The sequence below is a fragment of the Patagioenas fasciata genome, chromosome 3 (assembly GCF_037038585.1).
Source record: "Patagioenas fasciata isolate bPatFas1 chromosome 3, bPatFas1.hap1, whole genome shotgun sequence".
Classification (NCBI taxonomy): Eukaryota; Metazoa; Chordata; class Aves; order Columbiformes; family Columbidae; genus Patagioenas; species Patagioenas fasciata.
Window position 1 is genome coordinate 15,396,551 of NC_092522.1, and position 20,304 is coordinate 15,416,854.

A 20,304-nucleotide genomic window follows, 5' to 3' on the forward strand; every position below is an offset into this window, starting at 1 on the left:
AACATGCAATCGAGTCTTGATTTTGTTTTCTGCTTACAAGCAAGCACAGAGACTCAATAAATAAGCTTGATGCCAGGGGCTTTTTGCTCATCGGTTCAAGCCGCGAACATCACTGCAGTAAGGATCCAGTAATAAAACCTATCTTGTCTATACATATTTTTTAACATTAGCAGGTGCTTCTGTAATCTGACAACAAAAACCCCAAGCTTCACTGCCCCAAAACATTAAGGAAATAATATTTTCAGAACATTTCAGAGTGAGCAGTACTGCAGTAAACACAGAACAGCAGCTTCTCGGAGGCCCAGGGCTCAGCAGCAGCGTCTCCCCAGCGGTCCGCTTTGTCCCGAGGACAAGCCGCCCATTGTTCAGCCACCTGAAACAGCCGCCGCTCTGGCTCAGGCGGGGCCGCGGCTGCCGCCGCTGGTCACAAATGCACAGGGTTTCCCGCAGCAAGCAGCGCGGCCGCCCGGGCCAATCAGGAGTGCCTGACCGAGATCGCACCAAAGTAGGTATTGAAAAACCCTCAAAAAAAAAAAAAAAGGAGAAAAGCCTCACACTTCCTCCTCGGCAGTTCTCCTGACCCCCCGCCCCCATCGGCTTTCCTCTAGGCCGCCTCCCCCCGGGGCTGTGACCGACCCACAGCCGCCCCCAACGGGTCCCCCTGCCCCTCTTTGTTCGCCGCCCCCAACCGCTCTGCTGCTCCCCCTCGACTGCTTCAGTCCCCTCCAAACCCTTTCTGCCGCCCCCTCCCTCGCGGCTCCCCCAGCACCGCCCCGCCCCCCGCGGCACACCTCGGGGCAGGTAACCCCGCCCCGCCTCGCAGAGAGGCCGTCCCCATTGGCCGGCCAGCTGGTGGCCGCCGTCAATCACTCGGCGGCTCCCTCTGTGATTGGGCAGGCCGCCCTCGGCGAAGTGGGAGGGGGGGCTGTGGGTGCGTGGGCTCCCCTCCCCCCACGGGTGCGGGCGGACACGCGCGTGCGCGCGGAGCCGGGCGGGGTGGGAGGAGGGGTCCGGGGCGTTGCCACGCTCGGCTCCCACCATAGCAACCGCTTCCTCCTCCGGGCACGGCGGCCGTGACGTCGGCAGCGTTTCCGCCCGGCTCGCGCCCTCGCCGCTTCCCTTCCTGCTGCCGGAGCCCGCGCCGCGCCCAGCATCCGAGGGAACAGCCGCTGCCGCACCGCGCTCCGCCGCCTCCCGCCGACACCATGGTAGGGAGCCTGGCGTCGCCGGGGGAGCGGGATGTTACGCTTCTCCCTCTCCTCCGCCTTCATCACCGAGGAAAGTGGGGTGGGGGGTGGTTGGTACTGCCCGCCACATCCTGGCCTGAGCTCTGGCTGGCGCCGCCGCTGTGCCCGGCGGCACGATGGTATCGCGCCCCTCTTTCTTTCTCCTTTCCTCCCCTGGGTCCTTTCTGTTTGCATTTGAACTTGAGGCGGTGTATCTGTTCTCCTCCCTTCCCCCCACTCCATCCCGCCATGAGGCGGCGGAAGGCTACTTCCCCCCCACACTTTGGTGTGATGGAACTGTCCTATCGCCTTCGCCTTCCTCCCTTGAGGTGATGGTACGTTCCGCGCCGCACACAGGCGCTAGGGGCGGGCGCGTCCATTTCGCCCAGGAGAAGGAGGGGCAGTGAGCGGGAAGAATGGGGGGGGGAAGGGTGGGAGGGACGGCTGCGGCCGCCGCGCGGGTCGATGCGTGGCCCCTCCCTGTGCCGCAGGGCGCTACCGTGGGGGTGGGTGGGCGGTAGCTCCTCCACGCGTGGGGCTGCGCGGGGAGGAGGTCGCAGCCTGGCAGAAAGGCCACGGGGGTTGGTGGGAGTTCCCCCCGAGGGCCGGGGTCTGCCCGGCTCGGGAGGAAACGCGGTCTCAACCGCATCCGCCCTGACGGCCGGGCCCGGGCGGAAGCCATCTTCGCAAAGGCTGAGGATTGGGGCCTGGCCTAGAAAACGGCGGCGGCTCCTCGGCGGAGCGGGGCGACGGACACGAGCACTCGTCGTCCCGCTGGCCGGGTCCCCGCTCTACCGTGCCCGGTGCGCAGCCTCTCGGGGCTGGGTCGCCCTTAATCAGGCCCGGCTGGAGTCAGCAGTCCTGCTCGCAGACAAAAGGAGGGTAGCAAACACAGCAGAAGGAGAATGCTGGTTGTAACAAATACGTTTTTGCAACGACTGCTCAAAGAAGCTTAAATTTTAAGGTACTTGCAGCAAGGACTTGAGAGATTGTCTTGCTTCTCTGTGCAGAGAAGATACAATGCTGGAAATATAGTTAAGATATAATGCTGGTAACAGGAAACATAGAAATGTATTAAATGTACACAGTGGCGTGCCTGTTTTCTCTGACTTCAAAAAAAAAATGCCAGGGGACCCCTTCATAAATGAGGCAGAATAGACCAAAGGACCATTATGCTTCATGGTCGTTCATTTTCTTTTGGTCTGCCAACACTGCAAGTTTGCATCCCCGTTTAGCTCAGGCTACTGAGACTGACAAATTCACTTGAATTATTTGCTCATATAGTTTTTAACTACTGTCCTCTCTTTACGTGAGTCATGCACAAACATTTGTCCAGCAACAAACATTTGTGTGTTTTGACACACTTGCCTACATTATTTGCCTTTAGTAGAGGGGTTACATATTCAGCCCTTCCTGTGGTGTTTACCGTTAGTTTCTTGAACATGTGGTATAGCCAGTAAATAATCTTTTTATTCTGTGTAAACTCGGCAGACAGGATGTGCTACTAATCTCCCTGCTTCCTATAACACCCAAGTTAGAGCATCTGTGGCTGGCCTGCAGTATGGAGCAGAGCTAATGGGAGCTGCAGATGAAGGTGCTGAAAGTCTGACAAGACTTGCAGCTTTTGTTTAAAATAGGCTTGTCTGAACAAGCTAGCTCTTCCACCTCTGCAGTACGCAAACCTAGTTTAGAATGACTGCTCAGTGTGTCAGGCTTCATCTTGCTTCGGAACCGGAGAATTCCCCTGTCAGACAAAACCAGTATTTCTCATAGTGATCTCCTTTTTGGAACAGGGTCTGGGTGGGCTTTTTTAACAGGCTTTCCAGTTGCTGCAGATGAACTTGCTTTTGGGCAAAGGGTGTAGACATTCTGACACAGTACAGTAATGCTGGCAGGAGGGCATCATTTGGTATCAAAAGAGCATTGGATTTTCTGCTTTTGTGTCTTGCCACAAGGTTCAGTTTCTTTGCTATTGGTTTAAATGAGTCCATGGTCTTTGGAGGACCATGCAAATTATTTTTCTTGGTTGTCAGTCAATACTATTCTCAAATCTGTGTAATTACAAGTTACATATGCCTCACATACAAGATGACAGCCTCATGACAATTGGTAGTGTGGGTGTCTGGCATGCTTCTACTTGCCTTGTCAGAGTATCGCTATCAAGAGGCTCCTGCTGGGAGCAAGGGCTGACCTAAGCGATCTTGTGGGGAGAGCCTGCAGACAGCCAGAACTTGCATATAAAGCTGTTCAGAGCCTTTTGCTTGCTTGACTGTTCAGTATTCACAGCAGTCTTCAGGAAGAATACCTTGGTAACAAGTAACTGGGATGCCCAGAAGAGGCATTTAGAGCCTGTTTTTAAGGGTGAGGTTTAAGCTTTAGGTTGCTGTGGATGCCTGGAGGGCCACAAGAAAATTCTTAAAGACACTTGGTCTCATAATAGCCGATTTCTGTGCTGAACGTGTTTCTAAGAAGCTTTGCTTTCCTGCAAGAGTCTTGTTGCGTACCAGCTTACACTCGCATTACCTTAAAACCACACATTTCAACATAGGAATGGGTTCTGCTCAAAACTCTGCCCTGCTACTGGCTACCACAGTTCTTGTTTTTCAGCGCTGTTGCTGGTATTGCCTTTAGGTGGTATTGCTTGTTCTACCTACCTTGATAATTATATTGGGAGCAAAATTCGTGGTAGCTTAGAGAAGGTGACTATTTCCTGTTTGGCTGAAAGCTGAGGAAATGACCTCCATGAATTCAGGGGAGACTTTTTTTCTGCTTTTTTAAATAATTGCTTTCTTACTCATCTCTCCTTGTCTGGTCGATTACCTTTCTTATTGGCAGGAAGAAAAAAAAAAAGGCTGAATAGAGTTTTGATTCTTTCTCCACAAAAACAAACCAACAAAACAAAAAAACCCAAAAAACCAAAAACAAACAAAAAAAACCCCAAACAAACAAAAAAACCCCAAACAAACAAAAAAACCAACCAACAAAACCCAACTCAAATAATGCAAAATAAAAAACTTGAGTCTAACTGGCAAAATCTGCCTACAAGTGATATGCAAATACCTCTGTGCTTTCTGCCCATTTATGGTGTGCAAATAATGGCCTCTTACACAGCAGCAGTAAAAAGGCAGTTAGTTATCTTTGCTATCATGCTTCAGATCTGAACTGAAGCTTTGGACTTTCAGATGCATAAGCTGCCTGGTGTAAACGAAGGTGTCTGTCTGCCTGTAGGTAGCAGAGGACCTACTGAGACTTGGGAAGTCACTGATATTTCCACACTGGTGCTGGTCTTTGGGTTGGAGTAGCCACTATATGTGTTGCCTCCTTTCCTGCTCAGTAAAGTGGGGGTGGTAATATCAGATGGGTTTTCTTGAGTGCTCAAATAATAGATTAAAAGCAAAGCAGTATTTCATATCCTTGTATTTTTAACTACTTAGATTTTCAGTTGGCTTGTTGGCCATAGTTGACACCTTTGCAGAGGTCTGATTTTGCAGTCTATTAGCTGCACTCAGGCTGTGTGACCCTCCCTTTCTGCTAGATGCTCTCACAACTAATATGGCTTAGCTATCCCTTCAAGGTCTCAGTGCTGATGATGTTCCAGGGTATTGTGTAGCAATGTAAGGGATGCCTTTTTGAAGGCTTCTCCCAGAACAGTCGGGTAGTAATAGGTTTAGTTGCGAAAGTATTTGTCACAGAGATGTGCTATGACACATAACTGAGTCAGATGGAAATTCCACATGGTTACACAGGCGGTTCTGGCAGTGGCAGGGGATTTTGAAGGTAAATGAGAGGGATAGTATGCCAAGCATAGGGGACAGAAGGTGTCCGCTGAAGAAACTGAGAAACAAATACATGGCACTAATATGACTAGCAAACGTGGGAGCACAGTGTTCTTGAATCTGCCTTTGCAATTAAACAAGGCATGCTTTAATAAGTTCTTGGTGTCAAATTCTGGAAAAATTGATGCTTTTCCAAGAAGCAAAAGTTTCCACTTGAATAGCTGTGGATAGTCCACACTGATGTATACAATGTGTGTGCGTGATTCCTAAACAACACAAGTCAAGAACTGGTTCTTGAAGTGTCTGTAGATAACACATACACCACTGTGAAAGGCTCTTAGGTTCTGATCACAGGAGAGAGAACCTCCACTGTAAAATTTTCAATACTTAAAAACAAATATAGTCTCTCAAACTTGTTTTGAGGCAAACTAAGTCATTAGCTTAAGGTCTTCTTGGCTGCCTTACAGTTGAGGGAAAAAAAGACTTTTCTTAGGTAAAAATCTTTTAAATATTCAAGGCAAATTTCTTTGTGTCAGAGTTGCATTTTGATGGAGGCTTGCTACAAATCCAGTTTATCAGGCGTCTGGCATGTTTCTCGCTCATGAAATGGCTTTCTGTATATTGGGATTTTCTTGAGAAAGCTTTGGATTATTCTTCTGTCTTCCCCCATTTAGATTTAATTTCCACTGTAGAGTATTTAGTGATGGAAGCAAAAATGTTGGAAGCTATTAGTGGAGGCAGCTGGGGACAGCTCTTGCAGTTGGAAGCCTGCTAGACAGAAGGCTCTCTCTTTGTGCTGCCCTGTGTAGGACCAGCATTCTGCTCTCTCAAGTCTTCTGCAGTGTTTTGCACTTAAGGCCGGAACGATGGCTTTGTGTAGGGACATAAGAGCCACTGTGTTACTGCAGTGCATGCTGACAAGGCATTTAATGCAACCATTACCTCATGTGCCTACAGCAGCCTGTGTGAAAATATAATGGCGATACTGGTGTAAGTGTTCCAGAATAATGAACAAGGCAACGCTGCCTGCAGGACACAATGCCTTTGCCATAGCTGCATGGAGTTACTGGGAGAGAACTCATTTTCACTCATTCTCTCAGAGAAACTTTGCCCATTCTTGCCTGAATGTTTCATTGAATACTCTGTTTTCCCATCTGAGAATTACGTGGCTTGCCTCCTTGCTGCTGCCTTGTTTCAGTGAGGTTAACAGCCCCTGCAGTCAGGGGTCCTCAGCACCAGAAACAACCCAGCTACTTGAATGTAGTCTTCTCTCTGCAGTTGTCTTCTGAGAATGGTTTTAAGTTAGTGTTGCCTATGTTACAGGGTTGGTCTGTTTGCTACAACAAAACATCACCAGCTGATGGTCATGTATCCCACCAGTACTTGCAACATGTGCTGCTCAGTGAACCAGTGCAGAGCGGGATAACTGCTTTCATACTGAAAAAGGAGCAGAAATGGGCAAGCGGTTGCAGCTCTACACCATTCAAGCCAAAATGCACAAAATAATAATGAGTGTGCTGTATTGAACCCCTTGAGCAGAGCGATATTGGGCCAAAGAGAGAAAAATCCAGACTGACAAATAAACATTTATTCTGTCATTACTGGTGGGATGGAGGCCTCTCACCAGCTATTCTGGACAAATCGTCAGAGACATGGTTAAAATGTTGATTGAGCACATGTATTTATGAGTGTGGCACTTCTCCTTGTTCCAGTGCTCGACAGTCATCCTTTTGCTGCCCTACACAGAATAGTTGCAACCACGTTACAACAAAAGCTGTTTAGGATTTGGGTTTTTTTTCCTTTTTAAGTATGTTTATGAAGGCAGTCCTGTCTAGTACAAGCAAAGGGTCGAAGAGGGAGTCCTACAGTTACAAAAGTAGATCCTCTTTTTGTAAGCAGTTAAATGCAGCGGGAGTTTATGGGTTCATTTCAGCCCATACTGTGGTACGGCTATAGGGTTTTCTCAAATTGAACAAATCTGCATTGTCTCTAGCAATATGATGGCTGCTAATGTCAGCCTGCATGATGAATCCAGAGGTTGTACAGCTGTGAAAAGGAGTAGCACCAGCTACTAACAGCTTTTTGCTTTGGAAAGCTAAAAAATCCAGTTCTTAGTGTTGTCTGTTCAGCTTCTAGTCAGTCCCAGTTATCAGCTGCAGTTTGTGAATTTGCTGTTTCCAGACTAAATACTCTCAACATTTTTGGAATCTGAACTGACTTGCCAGCGGTGTTCAGTTGCTTTTTAAGGAAACAACTTGTCTTCTGACTTGGAGACATGTTTCTGACTGTGTGGAAGCACAAGTATATGCTCTTGACTGCACAGTTTGATCAACCTGCAACTCTGTTGCTGCTGCTTGCTTCTGGTTTGCTCTTGAGCACTAACCTCTTCTTTTGAAGTTAACTTCTTGGCAACGGGAATTGGTACAGGAGAATTAGTTGTTGTGGTCTTGGAACAAAGATCAAGGATTGACAAAGGTAGAGCTAGGTGACATGAGACACTTTAATGCAGTTACTAGACTCATTCCCATGCTAGCTCAGGCTTTCTAAGCATTTTCTACTTAGAATATTGAGTTTCTTATAATTAAAAACTGGGTCTTAACACCTGTTGTCAGCTGCTGAGGTACCATTAGTTATCAGACAAACCTCAAGGGAGGAAAAAAGGTTGTCTCTATTTCACTGGACTTGTCCTTAGTGAATGATGCAATAGTTCTAGTCGCTGCACTGTTTGCTTTATTAGGGCAACTTTGTGTTATCTAGAGTCTTCCCAGAGAGCTCTTGCCCACACAAACCACAGAGACAGGAGGAGAAAGGCCTTTGTTTCTCATTAGTTCTCAGTCACTCTGACGAAGTGTGGTCTCTCTGTATGGAGGAGGTGACATAGGAATGAGTCACTTTGAGTTGATGTTTGCACTTTTGCTCCAATTTATCCTGGAATAGGCTTTCTCTGCTTACTTCCCTTGCTGTATTGGAGATGTGCAGAAGGGTGGCTGCCTGCCAGACAGCTGAGGCACAGTGACTTACTCCTTGTTCTCCTGTCCCAAAGTAAGTGCAATGGATTCTGGATAGATTATCCCTAATAGACAAGTCATGCATTATAAGTCTCAAGGGAGGTCCCTTTGTATTTAAATAAACCCCTAAAAAGCACTGTTCTCCATGCTAGAGAAGAGTTGTCTCAGATTCACTGCTTTATGAGGTTTCCCTGGTTTTGCATGACCAGCACTTGGATGATTTAGATGCCAAACTCCAATGGTAGTAGATTCTGTCAGCTGTGCCACCTCTCTTCACTGGGTTAGCAAAGCTATGCTAGCCTCTAGAAGTTACAGGAGAGGTGTTGGTAGAAGGAGAATCCAGGCTCATCTGAGGTCCTGCCTGGTAGGCATTGATCAAGTCTTTAAAACAAATATATGTTAAGCAATTTCCAGTCAATAACTATCTCTCGAGGACAGCCTGTTTGAAGCTAGCACTAAACAGCTCGTCTTCACCACTCATCTCCCAGGTTTTGCAGCTGAACTCTGCTGTTTCTTTACAGCACTTCCAGTCTGACAAGGTACAGAGTTCCCTACAAAATGGATTCATCAAGCACGTGTTTTGGGGCTGAGCTTAAGGAAAAGCAAAATGAAGAACAATCTTTAGTCTTTTTCAACCTTTAGCCTTTTTCAGTTGCTGTATCTCACATGAGGTTTTACCTGACTGTTTAGTACTGCTGACTGTGCTCGTAACAGTGACGTTTGGCAGTTTACACGGAGGGAGGAGGGCAATTTTTCCTTCTGAGATATGAATTCTCATATCTGAGGATAATGTCATTTAAATTTGGAAGACCAAAGGCTAGCAGGGGAAGAAACAGTTTTAGAAAGGAATCTGGCTGTTTACATTGCATCCAGCATTTTGAATGAATAGATGAGTGTTGGACAGGCTTGAATTTGGTCTTTACTGCTCTGGCCATGATGTCCTTCCAATAGTGTCCACTGGTTTGTATGGCTTCTCATATTTGCAGTATTTGCTATTGCACAGCTGCTTTTAAGCTCTCCAACATTGCTGCACTCTCCGAACAAAAACTCAGATACAAATGGTTCTATCCTGCCTTTTTTTTTTTTTTCTGGTCTCATTCCCAAAAAATAAAGCAGCAGGCTGAAAATGCAGTTCAGCTTCTTGTAGTTCTTGCTAGGTCTTGTCCTCTTTATTCTGTGCAGCTGCCTTTAACATTAGATTGGTAATGCTGCATCTGCTAGTGCAGGGGGATACAACTACATAACTAAAATTTCCTGTCAAACTTGAGGGGGGGGAGGGGAAGGTTGAAAAGGTAGGCAGTTTACTTTAAAAACTGGTGGAGGAACTGCTGGGAAGTAGGCACTTTAACTGTTAGACTTGCAAGTTCTCCCTTTAAAACACAGAATTCAGAGCAACTTCTGGAAGTTGACTTGTTCAGCTAAAAACTGTACCACCACAGTCCTGGTACGCTCCTACATCTCTCTTGATCAGTAGACCAAATCCATATGACAAGTTTTATCTCTGTTCCTGAATCTGCTGGCAAGCATGCTGAAAATGGCAAGGAAACTTTGAACAGAAGATGCTTCTGGACTTAATTGTCTAGGCAGCCTGAAGTGGGTAACAAAATTAAGCTGCTGTAATGCCAAAGGATCTGCTGCAACTGAGTCTTGGAGGACAAGGGGTGGACATGCATGTAAAACCACCTCAAAACAATGTTATAATGTAAGTAGGATTGTGCCGCCTTTGAAATAGTTTGGGTTTGGCAGCTGTTTGTGGGCAGCATCGAGACTCCTGATTCTTTACTTGGCCTGGAAAAAGAGGGCAGGCAGCCTTTTCTGATGAGACTCTCAGGCCACTGGAGCCAGTATTGATTGTTTTCTAGCCTTGGCTTTAAGGCAGTGCAGTAATGTAATTGTGAAAATTTGCGGTGGTAGCCCTAAAGGTCTTTGCTCTTGTTTTTGCAGGCATCTGGAGTACAAGTTGCCGATGAGGTATGCCGTATCTTCTATGACATGAAAGTGCGGAAGTGCTCTACACCTGAGGAAATTAAGAAGAGGAAGAAGGCTGTCATCTTCTGCCTCAGTCCAGACAAAAAGTGCATTATTGTGGAAGAAGGCAAAGAGATTCTTGTGGGAGATGTCGGTGTGACAGTTACCGACCCTTTCAAGCACTTTGTGCAGATGCTTCCTGAGAAGGATTGCCGTTATGCCTTGTATGATGCAAGCTTTGAGACCAAGGAATCCAAAAAAGAAGAGCTGATGTTTTTCTTGTGGTAAGCCATCTTCACAGCTCGCTCATTCCTAACAGGTACTCCGAGCACTGTAGGTGAGGTCTCTGAGCATTTGTATTGTCCAAGCTGGCAAGATGGCAGGCTTAAAGTGAGCAGGACAGCCAGATGCCTGTATTCTGAGCCATGTGATGTTTCACTTGTACATAATCAGTAGGACAGTGCTTTTGTCTTTGTTGGATAATGTCACTAATTGCAATTTTTTTTGGTGTATCCCACTAGGGCACCAGAACAAGCACCTCTCAAAAGTAAGATGATCTACGCAAGCTCCAAGGATGCAATCAAAAAGAAGTTTCAAGGTACGTAATGCAGTTCATGCTTCTAGCTGTGCCATGCCCCTAGAATGCTTACACAGCAAGGCTTAGCTGTTGGTGAATTGGGTTTTTGTTTTGTTTTTTTGAGGTACTGCTGAAAGATGAGAACTTCACAGGTGAAATGCCCTGTGACAGAGTTGAAATGAGCTCTGGTTAAATGTTACACTGTCTGACTTTGAATTTTAGAGGTGCTAGATCTGTGCTCAGGACAATGGCAGGTTTTGCAGTGTGTGGCACTATAGTTGTAATGTACACAGCAGCACATCTGCACTGTACAGGCTAGAAACCATTTGATTCATAACACACAGCTGGATTTTGTGCAGAGCTGCCTCTGTGGCAGAGGACTTTCAGCCCTGTGTCTGTTGAAATACATAATCTCATAAACTTACTGTGGTGTAGTAATTACCAGTTCACTTGATTTAGAGATGCGGTTCTGATTACTAATTTCAAAAGGTATTGCATCTCCAAGTGGAGAAGCAAAGTTCTTTTCGTCCTGTCAGGCACCATTAGCCAAGGAGTAAACACCTTGCTGCAGCATTCAGAAATTTCATGTTAAGTTGGTCATTACAATGGCTCATAGCCAAATATCACTGCTTCTCCCTTCAGTTCCTCATGGTGTGCTGGGCCAAAACCTTGCAGTGTGCAGGACTGACAGGATCAGTGGGCAGCAGTGCCAGCTGTCACAGAACAACTTGCTAGTGGATTGGAACTACCGAGGGAGACTGTGTGCTGCACATGTGGAAGCAGAAAAAAGACAAAAAGAAATTCTGCTGTTTACCACATAAGACAGGCTTGGGTTGAGCTCCCCATCCAAAAAAAAAAAGAAAACACTGTTGATTTCTCAGACCAGCAAAGTCTTTCTGGTCTCTGCATCTTGGGTTCTCACTCTGCTTCTTTCACCCACCTCTCCAGAGCCAGCAGGAGCTGAGTCAGCCATCTCAGTGTGCTTGTGTGTAGCTTCCTCACCTGCCACATCCAGGGTAGCACTAGAAATGAGAGGTTTGTTCATAAGATAGCCTACAAGGACAACAGTCTGAGCACTGACCTAGTGAAAACTTTCTTCCTGGTATTTCTGCATTGGTATTTGTTGTGTAGCCAGATGTTTCCTGTGCCATATCAGGGGAAAACTGTCCAAATTCCTAAGCTAAGGCAGGACTTGCCTGCTTGAGTGACGAGTTTGCCTCTTCTAATGTTACTACCAAATGTGTCTTTGACTGCTAGCATGTTGAAATACTGCATTATTGAGTGTTTTGCCTCTTTTTTTAGGCATAAAGCATGAATGCCAAGCAAATGGGCCAGAGGACCTCAACCGAGCTTGCATTGCTGAGAAGCTAGGAGGCTCCCTAGTTGTAGCTTTTGAAGGAAGTCCTGTGTAGACGTCATACAGTGCCACAACTCTACAAGCATTCCATGTTTTAATATATCAATTATGTAAAGCAACCATTCTAGGCAAGGGTTTCACTAACTGTAGGGAAGCTGTCTTGTAGAATAAAGTAGATTTTGGAGATGTAGCTCGTATGTACAAATGACCCTAAATAAATCAAATCTAAGGATTTATCTTGGTGTATTAATATTTGCATTGGTTGTCCAGCCCAATACTGTCCCTGATGGATTAACACTAAAGGTCTCAAAAAATTTTGGTCTAATGCAGCAGTGTATCATGGGTTGAAAGGGGGGGAGGTGAGAACAATCTGGTTCCTGTTCCTTTCTAAATTGTAACAAGCAAAATTCAGTCAGTGTCTTTGAGGCTGCTGGCCAAATTGCCAAACTCAAACTTTCCCCCTGTAACAAAACTTAAAACCTGTAGTTAAAGTTAGGCTAAAGCAACTGGTTGGCACCAAAATTCATTTAAATTTGTAGTGCTTGCAGTTGCGGAGTGTTGCTAATAAAGGCTAATTCTGAAGTTAAACAGAAAATAGATACACTTTTCTGGAGAAATAGTCCTAATCTGCTCTCTTGTAAACTCACGGTGCAGTAATAATATTTAAAGGTTCACTAGTTCTGTAGGTTCAATTTTATTGTTTTAAAGTGTCTTGAGGTCTCTTCCAGCCTGATTCTATATAAAATGCTTTTCTGTTGATATAGTTTAACTTAGAACTACCTTAGTTTCTCTAACACGAAGTTACTAGCGGATCAGATGCTTCTGAGGCTTTTACAAATGAAGATTCTTGTATTGGAGCTCTCCTATTATGGGTAGTACAATGAGAAGGAACCACATCTTAAAAAGTGGTATTCTCAGCCCCAGTCTTTGGTCACTTGGTCCATTTGTCCATAGTTACTATTGATTTAACTTAGTAGAACCAATCAGCCTGACTAATACGGCTTGATCTGGGCTTTTTGTCTGTTAGCTTCTTCAATTCTGTAGAAATGCATGGAAATATCACCTACTAGAAAGTTTGACCTGAAATGCCTTTTGTATGGGGGTTAGAGAACATTCCTGTGCCAGCTACAGAGATCTTAAAAGCTTCCATGTTTCACCAGTGGTTGATTAAAGCTGTTCCCGTTCTGTAACGTGTACATGGGAGTTGCATAGAGTTTTCCTGTATGTCTGTAGAGAAAAAAAAAAAAAAAAAAAAAAAAAAAAAACAACAAAACAACCAACCCTTAGCCTCCAGTGCGTTACTGTGATATGTTCTGTGCGTGCCAAATTTCAATAGCCTAAATAAATGGGGTTTCCCTCCCCTGGGTCAGTGACTGATTCCTCTCCAGCCTCCAGGTCAGCTGTCCTGCCGCAGGGCTGGTGCTGCTGGCTGAGCGTGCCGGTGTCCTGCGCAAGCTGGGTGCTCAGGGAGCTGATACGTCTTCCACAGCTACTCTTCCCCCTGTGCTACTCATGGGGGAGAAAGGGGAGAAACAGGCTGGAAGCACTGGTGGAGGGAGTTGGGCAGAAAGCAGGTTCCTCTTCCTGCCAAGTGTGCTGCCCTCCTCAGCCCCGCACCCCTCTCACAGGTGGATGATCCCAGCCCCCTGCACCTGGGCTCTGCCTTTGAAGATTCAAGGCCAAATTTCCATGGATTGGAAAGCTTCCTGGGAAAAAACATCTCATATTTGCAGTCTGAGCAGGAGCAACCCAGCATGTGTTAGCTGTTTTCCCTGTAAGAACTGAGGGAGCTTTCTGTGGCCAGCCCCATGAAGCCGAGGCAGTCCCAGGCTGCTCCTTCCTCTGAGACTCTTGCCAGATGTGCAGGGACAGAGTGCTGCACTGTCCCCGTGGTTCCTTGGCAGAGCAGCTTGCTGCACTGGTTTATGTGTGGGGCCAGGGAAATAATGGTCCATTAGCTAACTCAGCATGTGCTTTCTCTGGCCATGCTGCATGGTTAAAACCTTTAATTCAAGGCAGGCATTGACTGCATGCTCTAACTTGGCACCCATGCATGTTACAGGGTTGGGAGCGCAAGGTTTTCGGATTCAAAGAGATTCATGAGAGTGAAGCTTTCTGATTTTTGAGAAAGGCAAACCAGTCTTGTTTCTTGCTGGTGCTTTTAGCCTTTGTTTCAGTCAGCTCTGAGCTCACCCAAGTGGGTAATCATCCTCATCAAGAGCTCCTTGCCTTGGTGTCTGCAGTACTGGTCTCTGTCCAAAGTCCAGGTGGAGATAAGGAAACCAGAGTGACAGAGCGGGAGTGGTGCTGTTTGACAAACAGAGGGAACACCCAGCCAAGATCCAGCTGATTACTAGTGCCTCTGGACTGCAGGCATCGTTGAAGACATATCCAACCTGGGTGACACCATGGTGGACTTCTGCCTCAGGTTTCCTTCTTTGGTTAGAACATGGAGCAGGAGATCCTGCAAAGGTGAAAGGATGTCAGACCTGGAAGCTATGAGGGTGCTTCCCACAATGGATTATATAATCCTAGAATCACAGGATAGTTTGGGATGGAAGAGACCTTCAAAGGTCATGAAGTCCAATGCCCCTGCAATCAGCATGGACATCTTCAACCAGATCAGGTTGCTCAGAGCCCCATCCAGCCTGGCCTTGAATGTCCCCAGGAATGGGGCATCTACCACCTCTCTGGGCAACCTGTGCCAGTGTTTCACCACTCTCATTGTAAAAAACAACTTATTCGTGTCTAGCCTGAATCTCCCCTCCTTTAGTTTAAAACCATTACCCCTTGTCCTATTGCAACAGACCCTGCTAAAAATTCTGTTCTCATCTTTCTTAGAGGCCCCTTTTAAGTACTGAGAGGCCCCAATAAGGTCACCCTGAAGCCTTCTCCAGGCTGAACAACCCCACCTCCCTCAGCCTGTCCTCACAGCAGAGCTGTTCCAGCCCTCTGATCATTTTTGTGGCCTCCTCTGGCCCCTCTCCAACAGGTCCCTGTCTTTCCTGTGCTGAGGGCTCCAGAGCTGGACACAGGACTCCAGGTGGGGTCTCACCAGAGCACAGCGGAGGGGCAGAGTCACCCCCCTCGACCTGCTGGCCACACTCCTTCTGATGCAGCCCAAGATAAAACTGGACAGGGCTGCAACTGCACATTGCTGGCTCATGTCCAGCCTTGGACATGAGCCAATCTGGAACTTGGGTATTGAAGTGTGTTAGTCCTCCCACTTTGAGGGATGAGAGGTCTTAGGTGGCACTTTGAGCCTTAGCTAGGTGTGGTCCCACAGCTTAAGCTGATCCAAGAGCCTTTGGCTGCTTTTAGGACCCTCACAGCAAGTCCCAAGGTACTATACTGGCCTCTCTGGCAGAGTACTGCTCTCCAGCACTGGCAGTAACTCTTAACCTTCAGAACTAGAATGCTCAGGCTTGTCCATGTCATGGTTAGTGGGCCAAACTTCACCACCTCTCAAGGCTGTTTGATCTGTGGTTGGAGAGGATAAAAATCATCTGAAGATGTTTCCTTTTGTGACTGTTTCAAATCCTTTCAGTTAAGGTTTCTCCAAAATCACCCAGACCTTCTGAAAAGGCAAGGCAAGCAGGAAGAGACAACATGAAGAATGCTTCCTATAGCTTGGCCAGTTGCTGAGGAGAGAAATTACTTTCTAACAGGACTATAGGAGGAAGAAAAGTTGAAGGGGTTGGAGTGATGGGCAGAGCTTAGAGCCACACAAGCTCAGCAGGACTGCAGCCCAAATAGTGCTGCTTTGCTGCAGCAAGAGCAGAGCTGCTAGAAACCTTTTCAAGTCTACCTGCAGGCAAGGGTTTCCCAAAAGCCATTTTTGTCCGTTATACTCGGAAGAAGATGGGGATGGGAGGAGGAAACTGGTAATTCAGGCCTGAGCTTGAGCAGCAGATGGGGTAAAGGTAATTTAGCTACTCCAACAAAGGTGAACTTGAGTTTCTAAGCTATGTTTTCATAAGACCAAATACCCAGCCTGAAACGTAACTCCAGCCATGGCTGAAATCAGAAGAAGGATCCAGCATTCCCATCCAAAAAATCACCTGAGCTGGGTGATAGCTTGATATTTGTCAATAAAGTCCCCACCTGCAGCAGCCTGGTGCCCAGCTGCCAATTGGATCTGTCCTGTGTCACAGACTGACAGGTAACAAGCTGGCAGCATGGCTTGTCTGGAGGGAAGAAGATAATGCTTGGCAAACCTATGCAACCCAATGGGCGGGCACGTTGTGAAATCCCACCAGCTTCTGGGAAAGCAGGCACTGGCCAGTCCCCAGCCCTGCGTGCTGGTGGGCAAGGCTTGCGTTTCTTCTAGCTCCTCGGGACGTCCTTCACCCTCTACCAAAGAAATGTTCCCCAAATAGATGATGGGGTTTTTTTTTTCCCAGTTTGTCTTAACAGATTGGCTCTTCTCTTTCTTTCTAAAACAAGAAGGCTTGGTGATGTGTCCTGGAAGGGCACCATGTTCCCCCATGATGGGGTCATCAAAAGTGCTCTTATGTGGCTTTTGGAGCCTCATCAGAGCCCACCTGCCCTGTAGCATACTCAGCATACACCAGCTGCCCTCCTTGTGTTGTTTTTTTTTTGGGGGGGGTCTTTGTTACTTCTCATGTGTGAACGCCTGGGTATCTGCTCCATTTTGCACAAGTGCTCACAATAAAGGAAATCACTGTTGCAAAAGCAAACAAACTGAAAACCCAAAGGATTGCATCACTTCAGTACGCCTGCTGCTCTGGGGCCCTTCCGAACCATGGCTCTCTAGGGGTAACAGCCACCCTTATACACTCAACAGCTCACTCCAGCCTATGGGTTGGGTTTTATTGCAATCCTGGTAAACTTCAGGCATTCCATTGCTTTTGGGGAACTTTTAAAAGGCAACAGGCAAGGCATGCTGCCCTGAAGTGAGAGGTGATGCTGACAGCATTGAGGTCACCAGCAGTCCTTGGTTCATGACGTTCTTGCCATGTGCTGGAAGAGCAACCAAAGGCTACTCACTGCTGCAGGCAAAGGTCTGTTGACCAAGTTTGTCCCTCCCTTGTGGGGAGATGGACCTGCCAGAACCTGGGGCACTTGCAGGTTGTGCCGCCTATATGCGTGCAACAGCCCTCATAGAACAGGGCTGCAGGGGGGTTGGGGGGCAGCAGCAGAGTTTGTAATGAGTGTGGGGTCTCAGCTGCCATGCAATGGGCTGGGGCCATCACCCCACAGGAAAACAGCCCCCCCCCACCTGGTGCATAAGCCCCATCACCTCCCATCCTGCGACAAACTGCAGGCCAGTGCAGGCAGTGAGCAATGGAGGGGTGTCACCAAACTACCCACCAAACCAAGGGAGGGTGGTGGCCCTCCTTTTGGCTCAGCACAGCCCTGCCAAGGTGCTCAGCCCATTTCTGCAAGGAGGGTTGCCGGGCTCAGCACTGATGTGCACCCCCTGACTGCTGGGTGCAAGCAGCCTCTTGTTCAGCTTCAGCCTGCAAAGCCCCAGTCTTTGGACAGGGGTGAGAGGTAGGTTTTGGGGGACTGATGGTCTGGGGCGGGGTGGGGGGGTGGCTCTCAGCTGGCCATTGCCTCAGCCAGAAGTCAGCAGGAACCCCTTTTTATTGCCTGGCCAAAGGTGGGTCACATCCCTCCTCCCCTCACACCCCCCCGAAGTGTGACTCACACATCCCTTCCCCCATCACAGCCCCGAAGCCACAGTGCTGGGGGGTGGGGAGGGAGGCAAAGGAGACAATACACATCCACCCTGCCTGCATGGATTCTCTGGTGTCTAGCATAGAGGTTGAGCACACACTGCCTTCCCTGAGGACAAAATGGAGGCAGGTCTGCCCCTCATCCCCCTTCCCGCCCTTGGCTCTTTGCACACCTCAGAGGTACCCAGCACTTCAGGGGCCCTTTTCCTTCCCCTCTCTCAAATCCTGCTGATGTCAATGCCGGCCTCAGCAGCTTTATTGCGGGGAGACAGGCACCGAGGTGTCATGTGGCCTTTGACATTTCCTAAAAAAACAGCTTAAAAAAAAGAGAGAGAAAGAAAAATAAATAAAGAAAAAAAGAGAAAAAAAATATAAAAGAAAGGGAGAGCAGAGGAGCTGAGAGTTGGAGAACCCAGGAGCAATTGAGGACCACCAACTTGCTGCATCTGTGGGGTCAAAATTATAGGGCAGCGCTGAGACTTAAGCAAGCTAGGGGGGTAGCCCCCCAGGGCTGGGGTTACTGGGTGGCTCACCCGGCCATGCACCATCCCCACACGCAGTATGACCCCACGGTAGGGGAGGAGCTGGTCCTGCTGCAACACCCTGCCCGGGCTGCCACCATGTGCCCTGATGCCACAGCACACGTGACATTGCGGGTGCCTGGCCCATGAGGGCAGCTCAGTGTGCAACCCAGCACGATCACCGCAATGGCTGGAAGGAAAAGTTTCTTTCCTTTGCTTATATTGGAGAAAAAACAGAGGGGAATGCTTTTGCAGCACAGCAAGGAGCTGGGAGAATAAAGGATCTGCTCCTGGCCAAAGCAGCGTCCTTCTTCAGTCACCCCCGGGGCCCCGCCTGGCCTGCAGACTTCAAAAAAGTATCCAGAAAAATAAAGCAAGGGTGAGCTCTTTTCACTACATCATTTTAATTGCATTGACACCCAGAAATATGCAAAATGATACGTGCCAAGAGCCAATCTAAGAGAGGTTTCCTTCCATAGTGGGTCTCTTCCACTCAAAAAACAAATATATATAAAAAATATATATATAAAATAATAATTGCACTGTTCGGTGTACAAACACAGCCTTCCCTTTTCACACATTCATGGGTTCTGTCGTGACAGGGGGTTGAAGCCCTGGTGCCCGCCCCGATGTGAACGGAGTGCCTCCCCAGGGAACAAACAGTTGTACAAAACAGTACGAAGATTTTCTTAAAAACGTACACCTGCAGTGTTTACTGGCTGGGTTTTTTGGGGTTTTTTTAAGTTTCAAAACAGTTTTGGGTCACTAATGGCTTGTATCTTTATCTACAGTAAATTCAGCATATATTTTTATTTTTAGGAATGTGTAAGGCATTTTGGTAAGTTGAATGGCAAGGTCTAGGTCACAGACTTGTCAAACTGAAGTCCCTTCCTTCAAACTGTCCTCTTCCCCCTGAAGAAGAAAAACCAAGAGGTAGGTTAATCAGCGAGGTCTCAAATCTTATTCTCATGTTGGCTAAAGCAGCAAAGCATTTTACAGATGGGCCAGGTCTTCCCTTCTAGGCAGGGAGAATCGTGACCACCATCCTGCGTGGTCTCAGGGCTTCCCAAAACCCACTGAGATGGTCTCTGGCAGCACGTGCCACCTCCCGTTTTAAACCACCACCTGATGTACTTCCCCACAGCCTCCAACAGCAGCAAGGGGAGCGATGGCCGTGGCCATCACAAGTACCGTTTCCTGAAGCTGTTCTTTCAACTTCTTCACCGTTTCTTTTTCTTTGGCCAGTTGGTCCTGGGTAACCTTCAGTAGCTCTTGTAGTTTGGTTGCTGCTTGGCCCAGATCCCTTGTTAATTTTTTTTCTTTTTCAAGTCTTTCCTACATGGGAGTCAAAAGAAGGCACCTGCCTGAGCCTCTCTTTGCCATCTGATGACCTCCCACCCTCCAAAACACCTCTGGTTGCCTCAGGTCTGCATCAAGCCACTTTGGTGGCCACAAGCCAGAGGGGCACCCAGCTCCCTCCTCACTGGAGGGGCCACCCCACCAGCTACAGCTCACTCTGGTTCCACAGAGATGTCACAGGCAAAGACAACCTTACAGAAGCCAGAACAATTTGCCAATACATGAAGTGCCCAGCCTACGAGAGCATTTGCTCAGTGCATCACCCATATATTGGCCAACACAGATGAAGGGGCTGTGACTTGCACCCTGCTGTCCTTCAGCCACGTCAGAGCTCACTGCCAGCCCAAGGCAGGGACCTACCTGCAGGGCTACCATCTACCTTAGGCCACCATCCCTAAGAATGATTAAACCATGCCCATAGTCTTGCTTGGACGTGGCTTTTGTTGTCTTGCTCAACACCAAGCACAAGAGAGCGGGGCAGCCCAATCACCTTGAGATGCTGGATCTCCTCCACGTCTGAAGCTGCTGCATTTTCAGCCAGTCTCAGCTTTTCCAGCTCTGCTTGCAAACTGCATGCTGAACTCTGGGCCTGGAAAGGCAATACATACTCAGTTAGCACATGAGCTAATGATGGCAGGCATGCCCTGCATCCTGCCCCACACAGCCTCTGATCTTCAGTGGGTCTACCTCTGGTGAAGATTCAGGTCATACGGCCACCATCAGACAGCTGGAAGCTAAACGCAATGCATTGCTTTTGCTGATCCAGCTTCTACCAGGAAGACAGCATTTCTAGCCAGGGAAGAGGGAAAG

General features: G+C 47.8%; 2 protein-coding genes across 4 annotated transcripts in view; one reads left to right on the top strand and one right to left on the bottom strand.

The window, feature by feature from the left end:
- Positions 1-1,051: 1,051 nt before the first annotated feature.
- On the top strand, positions 1,052-12,148 carry DSTN (destrin, actin depolymerizing factor). The gene is made up of 4 exons (XM_065834853.2): positions 1,052-1,208; positions 9,955-10,262; positions 10,500-10,576; positions 11,858-12,148. Exons 1-4 carry the CDS (start codon positions 1,206-1,208, stop codon positions 11,965-11,967), a joined length of 498 nt encoding a protein of 165 aa, XP_065690925.1. The 5' UTR covers positions 1,052-1,205; the 3' UTR covers positions 11,968-12,148.
- A 6,372-nt stretch (positions 12,149-18,520) lies between these two features.
- The window catches only part of RRBP1 (ribosome binding protein 1), a 32,295-nt gene continuing 30,511 nt past the window's right edge, over positions 18,521-20,304 (bottom strand). For all 3 annotated transcript variants that reach the window (XM_065834997.2, XM_065835000.2, XM_065834999.2), the window contains 3 exons: positions 19,985-20,083; positions 19,327-19,470; positions 18,521-19,047 (listed from right to left, as the gene is read on the bottom strand). In XM_065834997.2, coding sequence (XP_065691069.1) covers positions 19,009-19,047; positions 19,327-19,470; positions 19,985-20,083 — 282 coding nt within the window. In that variant the 3' untranslated portion in view covers positions 18,521-19,008. The remainder of the gene's footprint in view (positions 19,048-19,326; positions 19,471-19,984; positions 20,084-20,304) is intronic.

What these genes read in the sequence shown, in the direction of transcription:
- DSTN (XM_065834853.2), top strand. An exon ending in GAGCTGATGTTTTTCTTGTG is followed by an intron (nt 10,263 to 10,499) that starts GTAAGCCATCTT and finishes GTATCCCACTAG; the next exon opens with GGCACCAGAACAAGCACCTC. An exon ending in AATCAAAAAGAAGTTTCAAG is followed by an intron (nt 10,577 to 11,857) that starts GTACGTAATGCA and finishes CTCTTTTTTTAG; the next exon opens with GCATAAAGCATGAATGCCAA.